Source organism: Glycine max, chromosome 18, assembly GCF_000004515.6.
Source record: "Glycine max cultivar Williams 82 chromosome 18, Glycine_max_v4.0, whole genome shotgun sequence".
Taxonomy (NCBI): Eukaryota; Viridiplantae; Streptophyta; class Magnoliopsida; order Fabales; family Fabaceae; genus Glycine; species Glycine max.
The window spans coordinates 8,916,894-8,937,481 of NC_038254.2; the positions used below are offsets into that span (position 1 = coordinate 8,916,894).

General features: G+C 37.0%; 1 protein-coding gene across 1 annotated transcript; it reads right to left on the reverse strand.

Moving 5' to 3' along the window:
* Positions 1-13,206: 13,206 nt before the first annotated feature.
* On the reverse strand, positions 13,207-20,366 carry LOC100775234 (upstream activation factor subunit UAF30). The gene is made up of 3 exons (XM_003551729.5): positions 20,223-20,366; positions 14,502-14,690; positions 13,207-13,584 (listed from the first exon to the last, which is right to left on the reverse strand). Exons 2-3 carry the CDS (start codon positions 14,673-14,675, stop codon positions 13,456-13,458), a joined length of 303 nt encoding a protein of 100 aa, XP_003551777.1. The 5' UTR covers positions 14,676-14,690; positions 20,223-20,366; the 3' UTR covers positions 13,207-13,455.
* Between the last annotated feature and the right edge of the window lie 222 nt (positions 20,367-20,588).

Here is a 20,588-nt window from a genome sequence, read left to right on the forward strand (position 1 = left end):
AAAGTAATAAAAGTCTATCTTCAATAGCAAAGTGTAATAGTAACAAAACACATAAAGTTTGCCTGCAATAGCACATTACAGTTAAAAAAGAACTATCCCTAAGCAAAATTTCTTCTAACTTGATAGTTAGCAAACATATCCATAACTAATGTATCTTGAAATCTTTCATTCCTTGGTAGTTTGAATAGTTGTGATATCATCTATGACATTATTTTGAACTCCTTCCCTTGATTGATGGACTAACTCTTCATCAACAACATATAAGAATGCTAAGTCTTGAACTTCTAAAAGTTGATCAGTTTGTTGTTCGTCTCTTATGAAATTGTGTAACACAAAACAAGCATTGATAATTCTTATTTGTGTCTTTATATCAAAAAATGAAGGAGTTCTTAATATACTCCATCTTTTTTTTTCCAAGATCCCAAATGACCTCTCTATTGCATTTAAGGCACTTGCATGACGAAGATTAAATAACTCCTTGTAACTTTGAGGGGTGTCTCCAATCCACTCATTGAGATGATGTATAGTCCCTCGATATGGTGCTAAAAATCCTGTAACATTGGTATATTCTGCATCCACAAGAAAGTACTTACCTACAATGTTTAAAATAAAAATCATAGGCTTAAACTAGACAAAAAAAATTGTTTTCGATAAATATTACCCATTGGAATTTCAAGTTTGTTTTGACGATGTAATGCATCTCGTAATATTCGAGAATCTCCTAGAGACCCTTCTCACACAGGTAACACATAAATAAATCTTAAATCTGGACCACAAGCGGCTAACACATTTGTAGAGACATCACCCTTTCTATTACGATATCTAGGTCTCTCATTAGGAGAAACTGTAACTAGAATATGAGTCTCATCACTACTAGCACACTTGTTAAATAATATTAAAATTTAATGTAAATGTAATTATGCAATTTATTTCGTGGCTTTTTATTAGACTAATTAAAATATATGAAAACTTTTTCATACTGTACAAAAAACAATTATAGATGCATTTTTATTATTGTCATGCTATATATTATGATATCAAAATGATTTTCTCACTATTCTTATTTGAGGAGGGCTAGGGATACACTATTTAACACACTCATCATATTGGTTAAAAAAATTATTGAAAATTATAAAATCAGGTGCATGTGAGAGAGATAAAATCATCAAATAAGATGTGAAGTACACCAAATTTTATGATTTTAAGTAAATTTCCACTAATGAAAAAAAGTGTGTTAAAGAGTATGTTTTTAATATTTCTTTTTTTTTTAAATACACGAAGCAAATTTATTGAATATGGACGGCTAATAAAGCACATTGAATGTTGAGATGTAACTCAATAAATAATACATTCAATTCAGAGAATACCAACATAACTATTGTTGTCATCAAGCTATCAAAAAAATTATTGTTATCATCAAACCGACAAAGTGCAACATCAAAGAAACTCTCTATAAGGTGCTTGTGTTGCCACAACCAATCCCTTAATTCTTATTTTACTGTCATGGATGCCTATATACTAGTCAACTTCATTTTGAATAACCCAAATGTCCCTATTCCTTCTCCATGGGAACACATTTTTGATATTCAGGTAACTCTTACTATTTCTAGCATGTAACAATTAAGAAGTGTAGTTTTCTCTCATTGGTTAAAAAAAATAATCTTATTTTTTTTATTTTAATCTCTTGGGATTGTTTTGATCACAGAGAAAAGTTATTTACTATAGACACAATGAGACTGGAGTCAAAATTTTCGATTGTAGGCCATTGGTGGGTGTTGGAGGGGGTGTTTACATGGAAAACTCTCCTTTGTCTAGTTACCTAAATCAATACAATCGCTTACTTCTTCAACAAATGATAACAAATAGTCAACCTCTTCAAGACTTGCCAAGAGTTTTTATTTATCCCATTAATGGCATTGATGGAATACCTCTTTATCACATTGTACAAGAACCAATGATTCAATGCCCATCATGTAGTTGTATAATTAGGTGGTTTCCATGAGTATATTATCTATTTGATATATGACAATTAAATAAAAAAATGGGTCTCTTAATTATGTTTTACTTCTTGATGGTGGCTAGCATGTGCAAGAGAAACAGGTTTCGCACCATGTGAAAGTCTACGATACCATTGGATTTTTTGTTTTTAACTCAATGGTTCAAAATTTCTTTCATTTTCTTCTTTTTGTCTTTTTACCCGTATGTTTCCCAATTTGTTCCTTGAACATCTCACGCCTTCTTTCTCAACACCAATCTCTCAACACAATGAAGAACAATCCAAATAGTAAGAGACACACTAGTATACATGATAACGAGGCGAGGACGGGTGTGTGATTCCCTATCCTCAACCTCTCCCCAAATCCCTTTCCCATCCTTGTCCTTGGCGAGTATGAAATTTTCTCCCATTTTATTCTCATTGGGGATTGAGTATACCTATCCTTGACTTATTATTTTAAAAAAATATTTTTTTTTTGCAAAAAAAAACAAAAAATGATTTTAAGAAAAAAAATGAGCAAAGTCAAATCATATTCAAAATTCATCCACAAAGGATAGAACAAAGATAATAGGAAGGAAAAATGGTCAGATCCAATTCTCATGCCTTCGTGCCATGCCCGCAATTGTTGTCGTCGCTACTACGCTCGCTTGTGAAGGTTGGTGATGCAGGATCATAAAAATAGTTAGCCTTAGGACAAGTGGCAAGTCCTGAGCCATTAGTTGTTAAATTGTAACTTAACTGCTATATATATATATATATATATATATATATATATATATATATATATATATATATATATTCATTCAATCTTTGTAAGAAATTCTCTCTGTAATTTCCAATCCAATCAATAAAGATCCCTTGTCCGGTGTCTATTCTATTTGTGATTCCCTACTCTTTTCTTGGTTATTCTTCGAGGTCCTTCCTTCCTAGAACAATCGTAACAACTGGTATCAGAAGGTGACCTTCCAAGCTACGACTCCACCATGGCTGATAATACCAGAAATCAAACGCATATTCGTGAAATTGAAGAACGTCTTAATACGCGAATGGAAGAACGATTCATGGATATTGGAGCTTCGTTACAGCACAAGATCGATGATATGTTTCGACGCCATGAAAATTCCTGCTCATCAGGTTCTAGCTCGTTTTCCCGACCCTATTCGTGTAACACTAGGCTAGCACATTTGGATTTTCCCCGATTCAATGGCGAAGGCATCAAGAATTGGATAATCCAGTGTGACACTTTCTTTTCGGGTATCAAACCCTCGAAGAGTACAAGGTGCGCTTGGTTGTGGTCCATTTTGAAGGCAAAGCTCTCAAATGGAACAGTGCATATGGGACTCGATAAATTTCCCTCATGGAATGACTATACGAAAATCTTGATTGAAAGATTTGGTGAAGTTTGCGAGGATCCAATGGCTGAACTAATGAAACTTTGACAAAAAGGCACTGTTACTGATTATCACACTGAATTTGATGCAATTGTTTCAAGAATTGACTTATCTGAGGCCCATCAATTGAGTTGTTTTCTTGGTGGTTTGCAAATGGAGATTCAAATGATGGTTAGAATGTTCCAACCAACCTCCGTTATGAAAGCTTTTTCCCTAGCTAAGATGTATGAAAATGCCAATGCCACTAGCATGCAAGCCAAACCACTCTCTAAAACCTTCAAACCCAACCCTGTAGCAAAGCCACCACTCTTACTAAACCCTCCCAAAACCTTAGAACCTATGAAACCTAAAACACAAACCACTAAACCGCTAACCCCTACCTATATGAGTGAAATGAGGGCTAAGGGTCTTTGTTATTTTTGTGATGAACCCTTTACCCTTGCCCATAGCCAAACTCATAAGAAACTCTAAATCCACATCATGGAAATAGCTGAGAATTTTGACTCTGATGAAGACCTAGGACCTAATGAAAACCCTCATGATGAAACCAATCCAAAACCCTTGATTTCAGTAAATGCCCTAACTGGAGTAACCAAGTTTTGGACCATGAGAGTCATTGGTTAAGTAAGGAAGAAACCCCTGCACATTCTCATTGATAATGGAAGCACCCACAATTTCTTAGATGTTAATGCAGCCAAGAAGCTAGGGTGCAAAATTGAAGATATGGATCCTGTTAGTGTCACTGTGGCTGATGGGGCTAGAGTGCAGATTAATACTATGGTGAAAGGGTTCTCTTGGCTTATATAGAACACTACATTCAGTTCAAATATCCTGTTATTACCCTTAGGCTGCTGTGATATGGTTCTTGGTATCGAATGGCTGATTACATTGGGGAATATCACATGGAACTTTGACAAGTTAACCATGGGGTTCACTGCTCAAGGAAGAAGACATGTCTTGAAAGGCAATTCTTCTACAAATATTAAGATAATTAGGAAGCAGCAGATACATATGACACTGCCTGCAAGAGTTCACATTTCTATGTTGCAAGTATATGAGTCTGAAGAAGGATTGCTGCTCCACTCCCTGTCCACTCATGCTACATGTTCCTCAATTCTTGACAGTATTGATAAGTTGCTACTTCAATATGAATATGTGTTTGCAGTACCCACTACTTTACGACCTAGAAGACCAGATCATGATCACACTAATCCCTTGGTGCAAGGAACTAACCCTGTGAATAAGAGACCATACAGGTATTCTAAACAACAGAAGGACATAATAGATGAATTGGTACAAGATTACTTAAAGAGTGGTGTTACCCAGAATAATAGTAGTCCTTACAGCAGTCTTGTAGTGTTGGTTGGTAAAAAGGATGGAAGTTGGAGGCTTTGCATTGATTATAGGGACCTCAACAAGAGTACAGTAAAAAATAAGTTCCATATACCCTTGGTTGATGATCTATTGGATGAGCTACATGGCTCTACTGTATTTTCCAAAATTGACTTGAGGTCTGGCTATAATCAAGTCAGAATGGCGGAGGCAAATGTACATAAAACAACTTTCAAAACTCATTAAGGGCATTATGAGTACTTGGTTATGCCTTTTGGCTTAACCAATGCCCTTGCCACATTTCAGGGCTTAATGAATTCGGTGTTTCGAGAATACTTGAGAAGGTTCCTATTGGTCTTTTTTGACAACATTCTGATTTACAGCAAGAGCATGGAGGATCACTTGCATCCTTTACAAACAGTCTTGTCTACCATGAGAGCAAATGTCTTGTTGGCCAAGAAATCTAAGTGCTACTTTGGGGTTACTCGAGTAGAATACTTAGGACATTTTATCACTGGAGAAGGAGTCTCTACTGACCCTGCTAAGGTGGAAGCGATGAGGAATTGGCCACTTCCTTAGACCCCCAAACAGTTGAGAGGATTTTTGGGTTTGGAAGGCTATTATAGAAGATTTGTGCGGAGATATAGCACCATAGCCAAACCACTAAATGGCATGTTGAAAAAAGATAGTTCTTCTTGGTCTGAGGAAGCCAAGCTTGAAATTTAGTGTCTTAAGGATCAGTTAAGTCAGACACCTATATTGGCCTTACCTGATTTTTCAAAGACTTTTATAGTGGAGGTTGATGCCTTAGGTGCCTTAGGAGTGGGGATAAGAGCTGTTCTCATGCAAGATCACCATCCCATAGCCTTTATAAGCAGAAGCTTGAATGTTCAGCAACAATCCCTATCAACCTATGAGAAGGAGTTACTAGTTGTGGTGTTTGTTGTACAAAAGTGGAGGCATTACTTATTACTTAAGCAGTTTGTAATCAAAACTGATCACATAAGTCTCAAGTATATTCTTGACCAGAGACTTTCCATAGCTTTCCAACAAAAATGGTTGGTAAAACTTATGGAATTTGATTTCATTATTGAATATAAGTAGGGAAGTGAGAACCAAGCTGCTGATGCACTTTCAAGAGTTGAATGCACTACTGTTTCCACTCACCAACCCGATTCTGATCTACTAAAGAGGATCAAAGCATCTTGACAAGGTGATGATGCCTTACAAAAATTGATTGTTGAAGTTATGAAAGATCCTTCTTCACATAAGGACTTCTCTTGGTCAGGTGGAGGATTAAGGAGGAAAAGGAAGCTAGTCATTGGTAAAAATCTTGAATTGAGAAAGGAAATACTTAATTGGTTGCACTCTTCATCCTGTGGTGGTCATTTAGGGAGAGATGCCACTTATCAAAAAGTCAAGACAATGGTGTACTAGAAAGGATTGTCTAAGGATGTTAAAAGGTTTGTCCATCAATGTACTACTTGCCAGCAATGTAAGTATGATAATTTTGCCTCTCCTTGGTTGCTACAACCACTCCCAGTCCCTGTTCTAATTTGGCAACACATTACCATGGACTTCATAGAGGGTCTTCCCAATTCCTTTGGAAAACAAGTAATCTTTGTTGTTGTTGACAGGCTGACCAAGGCTGCTTATTTCATAGCATTATAGCACCCATATACTGTTTTTGATGTGGCCAAATGCTTTATGGATAATGTCTTTAAGCTTCATGGTTGCCCAACTTCAGTAACAAGTGATAGGGACTCGATTTTTGTCAGTCAATTCTGGAAGGACTTCATGGCTTACCAAGGGATTCAAGTTCAGCTTTCTACTGCTTACCATCCTCAGACAGATGGGCAGACAAAGGTAGTGAACAGGTGTATTGAGACATATCTGATGTGTATGTGCTCAGATGATCCTTAACAATGGTCCAAATGGCTTCCCTTAGCTGAGTGGTGGTATAAATCTACATATCACAACACTATTAAGGTCAGTCCCTATGAAATCATGTATGGACAAGCACCCCCAGATTACTTACCCTATTTACCAGGAGAATCCAAGATTGAACTTGATGATAGAAGTCTACAGAATAGGGAGGAACAACTTAAGATGGTCAAGTTTCACATGAAAAGGGCACAAGAAAGAATGAAGCAACTGGCTGACAAGAGGAGATCAGATAGGGCCTTGGAAATTGGAGATTTGGTGTTTATGAAATTACACCCTTATAGACAAGTCTCTGTAGCATTTAGGAGTGTTAATCGTTATTTACGACTAACTTTTGTATTGAAAAGATTCATGAAATTTATATTTTTTCCCCAATTTATGGTTCTTTTTGTAGGTTTGTACATATTTTTATGTTTAGTTTAATTTCACTCAGTAGATATTCCTAATATTGTGAATTAATGTGGTTCAACTTCAGTTTCAAGATAAAGGATGAATAAGAAGAAGGTTGAAGCAGTTGGTGTCTCTCTAAGCGAGGCATATGCGCTTAGCGAGTAACATCCACTAAGTGAGACACCCAGCTCGCTTAGCGAGTTGGAAGAATCTAGAAGAGAATATGTCATTCATGCACGCACCCAGTGCGCCATCTGCTCACTCAGCGAGTCATTTGTCTCTTCTCGCGTTCAACACGTCCAGCTCGCTAAGCGAAAATTCACTAACTCGCGCTTAGCAAAAAAATGGTGCTAAGTGAGCCTTCAAGATCAAAAAGCCCTTAAAAGACTAAAGTTGGCGAAAAATAAGAGAGTTCTTTTGGGGAGAGACGCAACAGAGGCAAAAAATAGAGCAAGGAAGAAAAGCTTGAACGAAAGGCCTTAGCTTTCAAGAGGATTTTAGGTTTAGGAGTGATTGTTAGGTTTTTAGAGGTGGAGGAGACATCCCCACCACTTTGTAATTTTAATTTTCTCTCAAAAACCTCATCTTGGTGCTGAAAGGTGCTAACTTGCAATGGAAGGCTAAATCTCTTGTTGAGGATTTCTGTTGAGCTTTGATGTAAAACTCTTCACTACCTATTTAAAGTTGTTTTTATGTGTTCATTACTTCTATCTATATTTAATTCTTGCATGCTTGTGGTTTGATCTCTCATTTGTGTGTAAAGTTAGGATTTTTAGCATTGGGAAGTGCTTTAAATCCTTAGAACTTGATAGAGTAGGCTAGAGAATTGTATGTTTGAACACGAAGTGCAGGGATTTAGTTTATAATGTGTCGTAATCTTAATGCAATTTGTTTAGGCTAAGTTCGACGAGGAATCTAGAACGAAGTTTAAATAGAACTAGACTCATTCACTAGAGGGATCTTGGTTTGAGTAGCCATTTTCGGCATAGAACACAGGAACAACCTTAAATAGAGAACAACACTTAATTACATCATATTGTTTAGTAGAAAGACCCAACATTTTAATCATCTGCTTATCTCTCACATTTAGATAATTAATTGTGTAGTTAAATTAGAACTGTAGACACAACTTCTTTTTATATTCACTGGCTTTATACAAATGTTTACCTACTAAATGAATGTTCTCTGAATGAAACAAGTTCCTTGTGATTCGATACTCGGTTCTTACCATTTTATATTACTTGTGCGACTCAATACACTTGCTGATTAGTATCACAATTGGGAGAGTGCATAACAAGGAGCAATGCCAAATTAGCTCCAAAATACTATGGACCTTATGCTATAATCGACAAGATTGGATCGATCGCCTACAAGATCCAATTACCAGTTGGATCACTCATCCACGATGTTTTTCATCTATCCCAGTTGAAGAAGTCTGTAGGAGAAGCTAGCACATCAACTCATTGCCCAAGGAATGATGAAGAAACAAGAATCAAGGAGCCAGAGGCAATCATAGAAAGGATGACAATCAAGAGAAGAAACAAGGTTGTTACTAAGGTACTTGTCAAATGGAAGCATCTTCTGCCAGAGGATGCAACTTGGGAATTCTTCTTTGATTTGAAGAAGAAGTTTCCTAACTTTAATCCTAGAGGAAAAGGATTAGCTTAAGGGGGGAGGATTGATGCAGCATCATAAAAATAGTTAGTTAGCCTTAGGACAAGTGGCAAGTTCTGAGCCATTAGTTGTTAAATTGTAATGAAACTGCTATATATATATATATATATATATACGGTTTCAACATTCGGGTATTCATTCAATCTTTGTAAGAAATTCTCTCTGTAATTTCCAATCCAAAAGATCCCTTGTTTGGTGTCCATTCTATTCGTGGATTCCCTACTATTTTCTTGGTTATTCTTCGAGATCCTTCATTCCTAGAACAACTATAATAGTTGGGCTTCTTATCGATTTACGACAACATTAGCGGCGATGTTTTGACACACAATTTGTGGGTCATGACAAATAGTAGCGTGGAGAATGCCATGCCCTCAACCATTGTCTTTGACATGCTCGCCAGCAAAGGTTGAGCTTCTTGTTGTTATGCGGGGCACAAACAACGACTTTCTAGTGCGCAAGATCTGTGGCAAAGAACATTGGTCCATGGAGGAAGCAATGATGATGAATGTTTGTGCATGACTGGAAGATGAAGAGAGAGGGATGAATCTAAAAAAGGGACAGAGAAAAAGTGAAAGAAAAATAAAAAAAAAGAAGAAATATTAACTATTGATCTAAAACAAAATAAGTCAAATGGTCCCAATAGACTTTCACATCATGAGAAACCTGTTTGACTTATGCATACTAGCCACCTTACTTCTTTACTACTTCTTAGTGTATGATTCCTCCTTTCCATGTACCCATTTTTCACACAAGCTTTTCTCTCCTTTACGCAAAATATTTTTCACTTTTTCTCTCTCTCTCCACAATGTCTTCTTATAAGGGTTTGATCTTTTGGGTTGACTATGAGACTCATATTCTGTATGAGACTTAGTCAATGCAAAATACACTCTTAGTAAGGGTAAGGAGCTTTAAGTGTGACTAAACCTTGAACAAAGGATTTGTACCATAGTCGGCCCAAAGAATTAGGGCTTGCATAGATACCATGGGATCTCATTAGAGAGCCAAAGACTCTAATTACGATAGTTGAACCTATAGGGAGGAATAAGGTGGAGGTCAGCCTATTACAATTTGCGGATGATACAATTTTCATAGGGGAAGTGTCTCTTGCCAATGTAATGGCCGTAAAAAACATGATGAGGTGCTTTGAGCTTGTACAGGTCTTAAGGTGAACTTTTCTAAGAGCAAGTTTGGAGTTATTGGAGTGGAAAGGGATGTAGTTGAGAGGTATGCGGACCTATTAAATTGTAAAGTGCTATTCTTGCCTTTTATTTATTTAGACTTGCCTATTGGTTCTAATTCAAGAATGGTGGAGACATGGAGACCCATTGTGGAAAAGTTCTCTAAGAAGTTGGCTAAGTGGAAGAATTGAGTGCTCTCTTTGGCGGGAAGGGCATGCCTTATGAAATCGGTGCTCTCTTCCCTTCTTATTTTCTACTTGTCTTTTTTTAAGATGCCTAAGGAGGTGACGCAAAAAATAACATCCATCCAAAGAAGGTTCCTTTGGAGTGGTGAGGTTGGAAATGAGAAAATTTGTTAGGTGAGATGGAACAAAATCTGTATGGCAAAATCTAATGGTGGGTTGGGTGTCAAACATGTTGGTCTATTTAATGATGCCCTTTCTCACTAAATGGAGATGGTCTTTATTTCATGAAAGAGATTCTCCATGGTGTGATGTTTTGGAGTCTAAATATGGGAGGGGCAAGCCTCAAAGGAGTCAATTTGGTGGAGGGACTTAAAGAAAGTGTGTGGAGGTGGAGCCCAAAGTGATTGGTGTGACTGGAGTATGGTTTTGGAGTTAGGGAAGGGTGATGCAGCGAGGTTTTGGGTGGACAGATGGCTAGGGGAGGAATCACTTGCCTCTAAATACCCTAGACTTTTTTCAATTTCTAATTATAAGTTTGAGAAAGTGTACAATATGGGTGAGTGGGTGGAGGAGGCTAGGATTTGGAAGATAGATTAGAGGAGAGGGAGAGTAATGATGGGGCCTATTCAGTGAGTACAACATATAAAATGTTGATTCAAGAGCTCATGAGAAGTCAGCAGTGGAGGAACTTAAATTTGTTTGGCGTCTTTCTATTCCATCAAAGGCAGCTACGCTTTGTGGAGATTGTTTAACAATAACATGCCTACTCGAGATAACTTACAAAAAAGAAACATTACACTCTCTGCCCCTTCTATTTTGTTGAATCAGAATCTACCAGCCATAACTTTTTCTCATGTAACAGAATTGACCATATTTGGAAAGGCGTGTTACTGTTGGAGGAGGTTGGCAGCTTCTTTGCCACAAGACCCTGCTGCACATTTGTGGCAACAAACTAGAATGGAAAGGTGTGGGGTAGTTTAAGGATGGGGAGCTTTGACAAAGCGAAATTGCAGTAGGATATTTTGTATACATCGTGGGCATGGCTGAAGAATGGTGGAAAGAGCTTTGAACATTCTTTTAATCAATGGTCAATTGACCCAGGAACCTGCTTGTTAGAAAATCTTTGTTGTAGCTTGATGTATGTTGAGATGCTTCATACAAGGACTTTTTATGGCTATGTGATACATGATCTCCATGGAAGTGAGGCACGTAAACAAAGTCCACCAAGAAAGCATGAGTGCAGAGGTCCCTTTTGGGGTAGTTTGGTCTTCAATGTGGTGCTTGGCATATATGCATGGAATTGGAACGTGTGAATGAGGTCTTTATGGTGGCTGCAGGGACTGGTTATTGGTCAATGTTTCTGTGCAGGAATTTAATATAGCTTCGGTTACTCTTTTTGATTAGTTAGGATTGTTTTGTGGCCTTGTATATATTTCGGGCTGCTTATTGCCCATATGCATAGTCCAGATGTTGGCATCGTGGTTACCTCCATTTATTACTGTTGTGTGTGATAAATGTAGAGTAACCATTGTTGGCATTTTTTTTACGGTACCCCTGGTGCCTTGTTAATATCACAAGGTTTTAGCCGATCAAGAACAAAAACCGTAGTGCTCCTTCATTTTCCCCAATTGCCTTTTGTAAGAGATAAAGAGTTAGTGACCAAAGAAGAGCAATACGAAGAGGCCAGATGCATCATTGTTGTCCACAATCTCTTCCTTCAGCTACTCTAGAACCAACATCGGAGACCTGACACACTCATTACTTGTCAAACCCAAAAATTGGCCAACTGTAAACTTTGACAGTAAAAAAACAGCTCTAGAACAAGAGTGTTCTATTTTGATTGGATTGTGTATTTTAGACCAGAACCCGAGCAAAGTTGATTGATGATCAACCCTAGGTAGAATCGAGGTTTCTCCTTTTACTGTCGTATCTTCATGTAAAAAAAATGAAATATACGAGAAATGTATATGACTATTAATTTCAAAGTCATAAATTAACAAATATAGTAATATTTAAAATTCATAACCGTCATTAGTAATACACACATTAATTCTTGTCAAAAAGGGATTACATGTGCATGAACTTTTACACAATGCAACAAACAATGAAAGGAAAATTTTCCACATAGTCAAGGATTTATATACTTTCTCTGTTTTTCGAATAGGTAAATTTGTATCATTTCCCTTCATAGTTTGGTGTTATATTGTTTGCATTCACCATAAAGATAATTATTTTTTGTAGTATGACACTCTTGACCAGCAGAAGCTTACAAGCTAAGGAGTTTGGATGATAATCAATTGACAAACTTGTTTTATCCTCTTCAACGTGGAGAGAAACACGAACATCTAACTTTGGGAGTGCTTAAGTTGCATAGAACTATGTTGCTATCAGAAAAAATGTGCACAATAGCTATATTAAAAAAGAAAAATGGATCCAACTAGTTTTTGTTTTCCTACCCTAAGCCTACAAGAGAACGCAACAAATATGATTGGAAACACAAACATTTCCTAGTAAAGATGTTCATAACTTAAATGTGCTTCACCGATTACAAAGTTCATCATCACCTGACTGTGAGCAAGCAATAACCGATATCACATGCTGGTGCTGCTGAAGATGGTTTGTATTTGCAAGTTGGAAACTGAAAATTATTATGAACACAAGTTATGAAAAAGACAGACCAATTTTTTTTAACTATCAAGTCAGGTTTTATTTAATTCATTCATGATGCTATTATCCTCAAATAATAACACCCCCACAACATCATTATGTGGATTCCATTTTGCAGCCACATCAGTGTTCACATTAAATTAAACCAATCATGGCATGACCTGAACATTTATCTTAGCAATGATTTTGGTAAACAACAGCATCACCGCCTCCATTGATAGAAGCTACATAACAAAGAATAGCACGGTCCAGATTGGAGATAACCATGGCTTACTTTATAAAGTAACTCAGAATAGATCCAGAATTCTCAACGGATACAGCTTAATATTTTTCCAACCTTTCTGATAAAGTAACCTTTAGGCTCCCTTTTCAAAAAACATTTCTAAGGACTCATAAGATGACTTGCTATAAATGATAAAACATAGCATTTATGCATGCAAAATCAAAACTAAAATTCATAACAGACAAAATTCTTAATTACAAAATTTAAAGTGTCAAAAGCAGGCTGTGAAACAGGACCTTTTAAGCTAGTTTACATGCAATAAGAAAATTGCCAATTTGGTGGTTCAATAGCTAGCTTCCTACACTAGCGTTGTTACAGTATAAGGTAAAACGGTGAAAAAGGAAACAAATTCAGAGAATCATCTTGAGGAAGGCTATGATCTCCAATATGACAGACATCTTGATTTATATCACAATCATTTGGGCTCTTTTGGAAAATGCATCTTGATAAGTGCAGGAAGTTCTGCTAACTCAACCTGAGGTTTCCCCAACAAAATACTTTTTAACTTTTCATCACAGTTGACCACATTCTTGTTGTTCTGATCCTGCTCAATTAAAGAAGCAACTCATCTTAATCAGCCCATGGTAGCTGCATATCAATATATCAAAATAAATATACCCAACCCATAAAACATCATAGCCAACTCAACAACTGGATATATGCATTTTACAAATTATAACTTAACATTTATATAACTACATGGATTTAAGTATTATAAAAGATCATATAACAGTTGAAAAGCATCAGAAAGAGATCTCTGTTTTGGAATAGTATGCTGATAGTGTGTATAGCTCAAACAAAACACAGAACACAAACTTGAGATTTCCTCTCTTGCCTCAACCCATATACAAGTGCACAATATTTTGCTAGGTACTAATGTACCATTAAAGCTGCAAGGAAGCATACCTTAGCCAAATATAGGGATATGTTTGGATTGATGTTAAAGAATGAAATGAAATAATGCTAGGTTCAATTGTTTAAAATAGGATGAAATGGGATGGAACATGATAGAATGCATTCCATTCCCTTCAATCAAACACCCTTCTTTTCCTTCACTTTATATTCGGGAGTACAGGATCACACCTATTTTTTTTTTCATTCCATCTTCAAAAAATATCCAAACAATAGATTGATAACTTTATTCCAATCATTCACTATTTCTATTTCCTACCTCATCACTACCACTCCACAAAAGAGAGAAAGCACAATTTATTTTAAAGCAAAACTCATTGAATTGTTTAACAAACCACTTAGCTCAAAAGCCATATCTCACACTCTCCCTCTTCAATAATCCATTAAACAAACAATTTGTATCATTCTGTCATCCCAATTCCCAAGTAACCTTGAAATAAATTTTACAAAATTTCAAAAGCAAGGTGAAACCCAACTTCCAAACAAGATAAAATTGAATTTAATACTAACAAAAGCATCACACAAAAAAATTAATGGAACAGGGGGAACCTGAAGATTATTGGTTTTGATGTAAAACCAAACGCACTTAAAACAGCCTAAGCGGGAAATCTGAGACTGACCCACAAATTCTCTTAGCGTGGATGGAAGGTTGACGAGGTCAATCAAGTTGGCAAGCTTCTTAGGGTTATCAGTGATGGCTTTCTTCATGCGTTGAGGAAGCATTTTTGCTTTGAATCCCTGAAATTTAAAGCCCAAGTGGAGTTGAAGCTTGGTAGAGAAATAGAGAGGGCTAGTATGGTTGGGGTTTGAAGGATGCTATGGAATGAATGAAGAGTAGAGTAAGAGCAATGTTTTAAAAACCAGACCAGTCATCGATTGGGTCAGGGCACTGGTTTAATGGTTGAACCAGTGGCTCACTAATTGAACCAGGGCCCGATCTCTATTAAAAAAATTGAAAATTTTACACCTGCCTTAATTTGATCGAATTCAAAGAATTCAATTAAACAATTGATCAACAACAAAACAATACTAAGTTTCATGTGGCAATAGCCAAACCAAACAAACCCAAAACTTCAAAATCAATTATTTTACAATTACATTCAATTCTTAATAATTATTCTTTTAAAATCAATCTCCAAAGCCAAACCCAAATGGGAAATGCTCGATCACCTTACTGCTCTATGAAACCAACCAAGCTAAACTCTTCATACTGTTCTACCTTACTGTTTTATATAAAACAAGCCCCATGAACCGCCAAGTTATTATATATACAATTCAGAAAGCAATCCTAGGTAACAATGGTATGGAACACAATATTATCAAGATATGTCATGTAAGAGTTTAATTCTGTTTTGGCTTTGTATATAAGAGAGAGTAACAGAATTTTAAAATTCTGTTATAAGTGCTAGCTTAAGAGTGAAGGGTTGTTACTTTGTTTTGCTTGTATAAAAGGACAATCATACATCTTAATAAAGTGGTTGTTTTTCATTCTATCATTTTCAGTCTCTAGTGCTATTCCTAGTAGGTGTGCAATTCTGTGCAATTCTGTGCTTAGAAAACAGTGAGTGATACAAGAGTGAATGTGTGAGGGAGTGAATTGCATCTCTTGCAATTGAGTGAGGAACAGTGTGTGTTCCAACAATTGGTATCTAGAGCATTGGTTTCGATAGAAGGGGCAAGAATCGTTAAAGAAAGGTTCTTGGAGGTGTTCTTGAAGGAGTTCTTTGATGGCTGCAGTATCTGGCTCAATTCCTGCAAATCTACCAGTTCTCACAGGAAAGAACTATGAAAATTGGAAGATTCAGATCAGGGTGGTGATGCGATTCCAAGGGGTTTGGGAGTTCGTAGAAGAAGGTTATATACCTGTGGGAGAGAGAGCAACAGAGGAACAAAAGGCTGCTGATAGAGAAAAAGAAAAGAAAGATTGCAAGGAACTTTTCATTTTGCACCAAAGTGTAGATGCTGCTAACTTTGAAAAGATAGCAATGGCTCAAACCTCCAAAGAAGCATGGGACATTCTGCAGAAATCTCATGATGGAGCCACAAAAACCAAGAAGATCAAGCTGCAAACTCTGAGGAGACAATATGAACTACTACAAATGGAAAAGAATGAATCAGTTGCTGAGTACATCACAAAAGTGCAGACAGTGGTGAATTCAATGAAGGGCTATGGAGAAAAGATAACTGTGCAATCAGTTGTAGAGAAGGTGCTTAGAACCATGCCACCCAAGTTTGACCATATTGTGGTAGCCATCGAGGAATCCAAAAATCTTGAAGAGCTTAGCCTAGAGGAATTGCAGGGATCTTTGGAATCTCATGAACAGAGAATGAATGAAAGGATAAATGAGAAGAAAAGTGAACAAGCCTTGCAAGCACGGTCTAATCCAAAGAAGCATGGTGATAGATGGAAGAAAGAGAAAACTGAAGGGAAGAGCAATAAATGGAGGGGAAATCAAAACAGTGATAAAGACCACAAGAAAGGAGGGGGATCCAATTCCCAAAACTCTTCAAATAGAAAGAAGTTTGACAAAAGAATTATTCAATGCTTTAACTGTCAAAAGTTTGGGCATTTTGCTGATGAGTGTTACAGCAAACCCAATAACAAAAGAGAACCTAAAGGTGATGATGCAAATGATGAGGACATAGCAAAATTGGCTCAGGAAGAAGATGATGACACTGAACAGGTACTGCTAATGGTAACTACTCAAATTGAAGGGGCAAGTGATAATTGTTGGTACCTAGACACAGGTTGCTCCACTCATATGACAGGAAGAAGAGAATGGTTTCTCAACCTTGATCAATCTGTGAAGAGCCAAGTCAAATTTGCAGATGATAGAATCTTGACTGCTGAAGGAATTGGGAAGGTCCTTATCAAAACAAAGGATGGAGGTCAGTCTTGCATCACTGATGTACTCTTTGTACCAGGTATGAAAAGTAATCTACTCAGCTTAGGTCAATTATTAGAAAAGGGCTTTATGACTAAGCTTGAAAACAAGATGTTGAGAGTGTTTGACAGAAATCACAAGCTCATTTTGAAGTCCCCTCTTTCAAAAAATAGAAAATTTAAAATTGAGATTGATGTGATAGAACAAAAGTGCTTTACTACTACAGTAAACAGTGAAGAGTGGTTATGGCATTACAGATTTGGCCATTTAAATTTTAAGATCTGATTAAGCTAAACTCAAGAGAAATGGTGCTGGGTTTGCCTCAGATCAAGCCTCCTAGTGAAGTATGTGATGGTTGTTTACAGTGTAAGCAATCAAGAAGCACTTTCAAACAAAATGTACCAATCAGGGCAAAAGAGAAACTTGAGGTGATTTACTCTGATGTGTGTGGCCCTATGCAAACTGAATCTCTGGGTGGAAACAGATACTTCATATCCTTTATTGATGAATTGACTAGGAAAGTATGGGTTTACCTAATAAGAAGGAAGAGTGATGTCTTTGAAGTCTTTGAGAAGTTCAAAAATATGGCAGAAAAGCAAAGTGGCTCATTGATCAAGATATTGAGAACAGATGGTGGTGGTGAATATGTTTCTACAGAATTTCAAGAATTTTGTGATCAAGAAGGCATAATTCATGAAGTGACTCCTCCCTACACACCTCAACATAATGGAGCTGCAGAAAGAAAAAATAGAACCATAATGAATATGGTAAGGAGCATGTTGAAAGGCAAGAGTTTGCCCAAGTACTTGTGGGGAGAGGCAGTGTCTACAGCTGTCTTCATCTTGAATAGGAGCCCTTCAAAGAGATTGGAAGGAATAACACCTGAAGAAGCTTGGAGTGGTGCTAAACCAAATGTGAGCCATTTCAGAATTTTTGGATCACTTTGTTTTAGGCATATCCCAGATCAGTTAAGAAGGAAGCTAGATGATAAAGGTGAACAAATGATCTTACTCGGATATCACTCAACTGGAGGCTATAAGTTGTTTGATCCGAAGAGTAAGCAGATAATAATCAGTAGGGATGTGGTATTTGATGAATCTAAAAGCTGGAACTGGAAGCAGAATACTGAAATGAAGGGACCTACAATAATGATAAGGTCAGAAGAGGAAGTAACAAGTGAAGGGAATGGTAATACCACTCAAAGAGAAGTGAGACCCCATAAAAATGCACCCAAACCAGCTAGATTTCAAGGTTTTGAGATGTTGTTTGATGCTGATGTAAGTGCAGATGGGAATCTTGTACATTTTGCTTTGTTTTCTGAAGCAAAACCAATAAACTTTGAAGATGCTATGACTGATCAGAGGTGGGTTGAAGCTATGACAGAAGAGCTTAAATCTATTGAGAAAAATCAAGTGTGGGAGCTGGTATCTCAACCAAAATCGAAGAAGCCCATTGATGTGAAGTGGATCTATAAGATTAAGACAAATCCAGAAGGCAAGGTGGTCAAGTATAAAGCTAGACTTGTGGCTAGAGGATTTTTACAGAAAGCTGGGATTGACTACAGAGAGGTGTTTGCACCAGTTGCTAGAATTGAGACTATTAGAACAGTAGTGGCAATTGCTAGCCTAAAGAATTGGACAATGCACCAACTAGATGTGAAGTGTGCTTTCTTAAATGGTCCTCTTGATGAGGAGGTCTATGTGACTCAGCCACCTGGATTCTCTATAGCTGGCCAAGAGGCAAAGGTTCTCAGGTTAAGAAAAGCTCTTTATGGACTTAAGCAAGCCCCAAGAGCTTGGAACAAGAAAATTGACAGTTTTATGATGAAAATTGGCTTTGATAAGTGTAGCTGTGAGTTTGGAGTCTATGTAAGATCCAAATCAGTAGGTAATATCATTATTATATGCCTCTATGTGGATGATTTGTTGATCACTGATGGTAATGAAAGTGAGATAGCAGAACTGAAAAGGGAATTGATGAGTGAGTTTGAAATGACTGATATGGGGTTCTATGCTATTTCCTTGGATTTGAATTCAAGAAGACTGAGAGAGGTATTTTGATGCACCAGAGCAAGTATGCAATAGAAATATTGAAGAGATTCAACATGGTTGAATGTAATTCAGCAGCAACACCAACAGAGGCAGGTCTTGTACTTGAAAAGGAGGGCAAGGAAGACAAAGTCGATGCAACTGAGTTTAAACAGATTGTTGGTTCTCTCAGGTACTTGTGTCATTCAAGACCTGATTTGGAATTTGCTGTTGGACTGGTAAGTAGATATATGAAAGGATCCAGAATTCCTCATCTCCTAGCTGCCAAGAGGATTCTAAGGTTCATAAAAGGGACCATCAATGCTGGAATTTTATTTCCAAATAAAGACAATAACAACTCAGAGGAATTGATGGGATATACTGATGCAGATTGGGGAGGAGACAGAGATGACAGAAAGAGTACTACAGGTTACATATTCATGTATGGTGCAGCACCAATATCGTGGTGTTCTAAGAAGCAATCCATAGTGGCTCTATCAACATGTGAAGCTGAGTATGTTGCAGCTGCAATGAGTGCTTGTCAAGCTGTCTGGTTGGACACATTACTACAGGAATTAAAAATCAAGGAGAGTGATGGAGTGAAGCTTTTTGTGGATAATAAGTCAGCTATAAGCCTGTCAAAGAATCCAACCTCTCATGGTAGGAGCAAACACATAGAAACAAGGTTTCACTATCTTAGGGATCAAGTGAACAAAGAGAAATTGAAAGTGGAGTACTGCTGCACATTTGATCAACTTGCTGATATTTTAACCAAACCCCTCAAAGGGGAGAGGTTTAAAATGTTAAGGGATAGAATTGGCTTGATGGACTTAGGAGATCAGAATTAAGGGAGGGTGTGAGAGTTTAATTCTGTTTTGGCTTTGTATATAAGAGAGAGTAACTGAATTTTAAAATTCTGTTATAAGTGCTAGCTTAAGAGTGAAGGGTTGTTACTTTGTTTTGCTTGTATAAAAGGGCAATCATACATCTTAATAAAGTGGTTGTTTTTCATTCTATCATTTTTAGTCTCTAGTGCTATTCCTAGTAGGTGTGCAATTCTGTGCTTAGAAAACAGTGAGTGATACAAGAGTGAATGTGTGAGGGAGTGAATTGCATCTCTTGCAATTGAGTGAGGAACAATGTGTGTTCCAACATGTCAGGCTCCACATGCAATCAGTACTCAGACTTCACGCATATATAAAAAAAATAAAGGCAAAATATGCTAAGAACAAACATTATATTGTAGTCAAAACGGGAGAAATAAAATAACAAAAAAAGTATACAACTCAAACTGGAATAATATAGTAATATACACATTATCTCAAAATCAGAAAACGTGCTAGAAAGGAAATTAGAACCTAGTGCTGGCGCGAAGCCGCGACGACGGTGGTGCAATGGCGATGCTGCGACGCGGCCTGGTGCGACGACGGCGGTGGACCTGAGTGGGCTTGCGCTTGGGTTGTGCCGTGCGTGTGAGTCGTCGAGTCTCAGTTTTGATTTTTTTATTCTTTTTTCCCTTTTCTAAACACCAAACAACGTCGTTTCACAATTTTTGAAAGAAAAAAAAAACGACTAAAGTTTAATTACCATTGGTTTAATTATTTTGTGGGTAATGTACTTTTAAGAAATTTTCAATTAGTTATTTGAATTTTATTTTAATTGGGTCCTGTTTTTTTTTTTATTTTGAATTAGATCCTGTATAATTGTTATCACGAAAAACTAGT

Excerpts from the sequence above, each read along its gene's own strand:
- LOC100775234 (XM_003551729.5), bottom strand. The coding sequence starts at position 14,675 with ATGCTTCCTCAACGCATGAAGAAAGCCATCACTGATAACCCTAAGAAG. Across the intron at positions 13,585-14,501 it reads TCAAAACCAATAATCTTCAG|GATCAGAACAACAAGAATGT; the intron begins GTTCCCCCTGTT and ends TTAATTGAGCAG.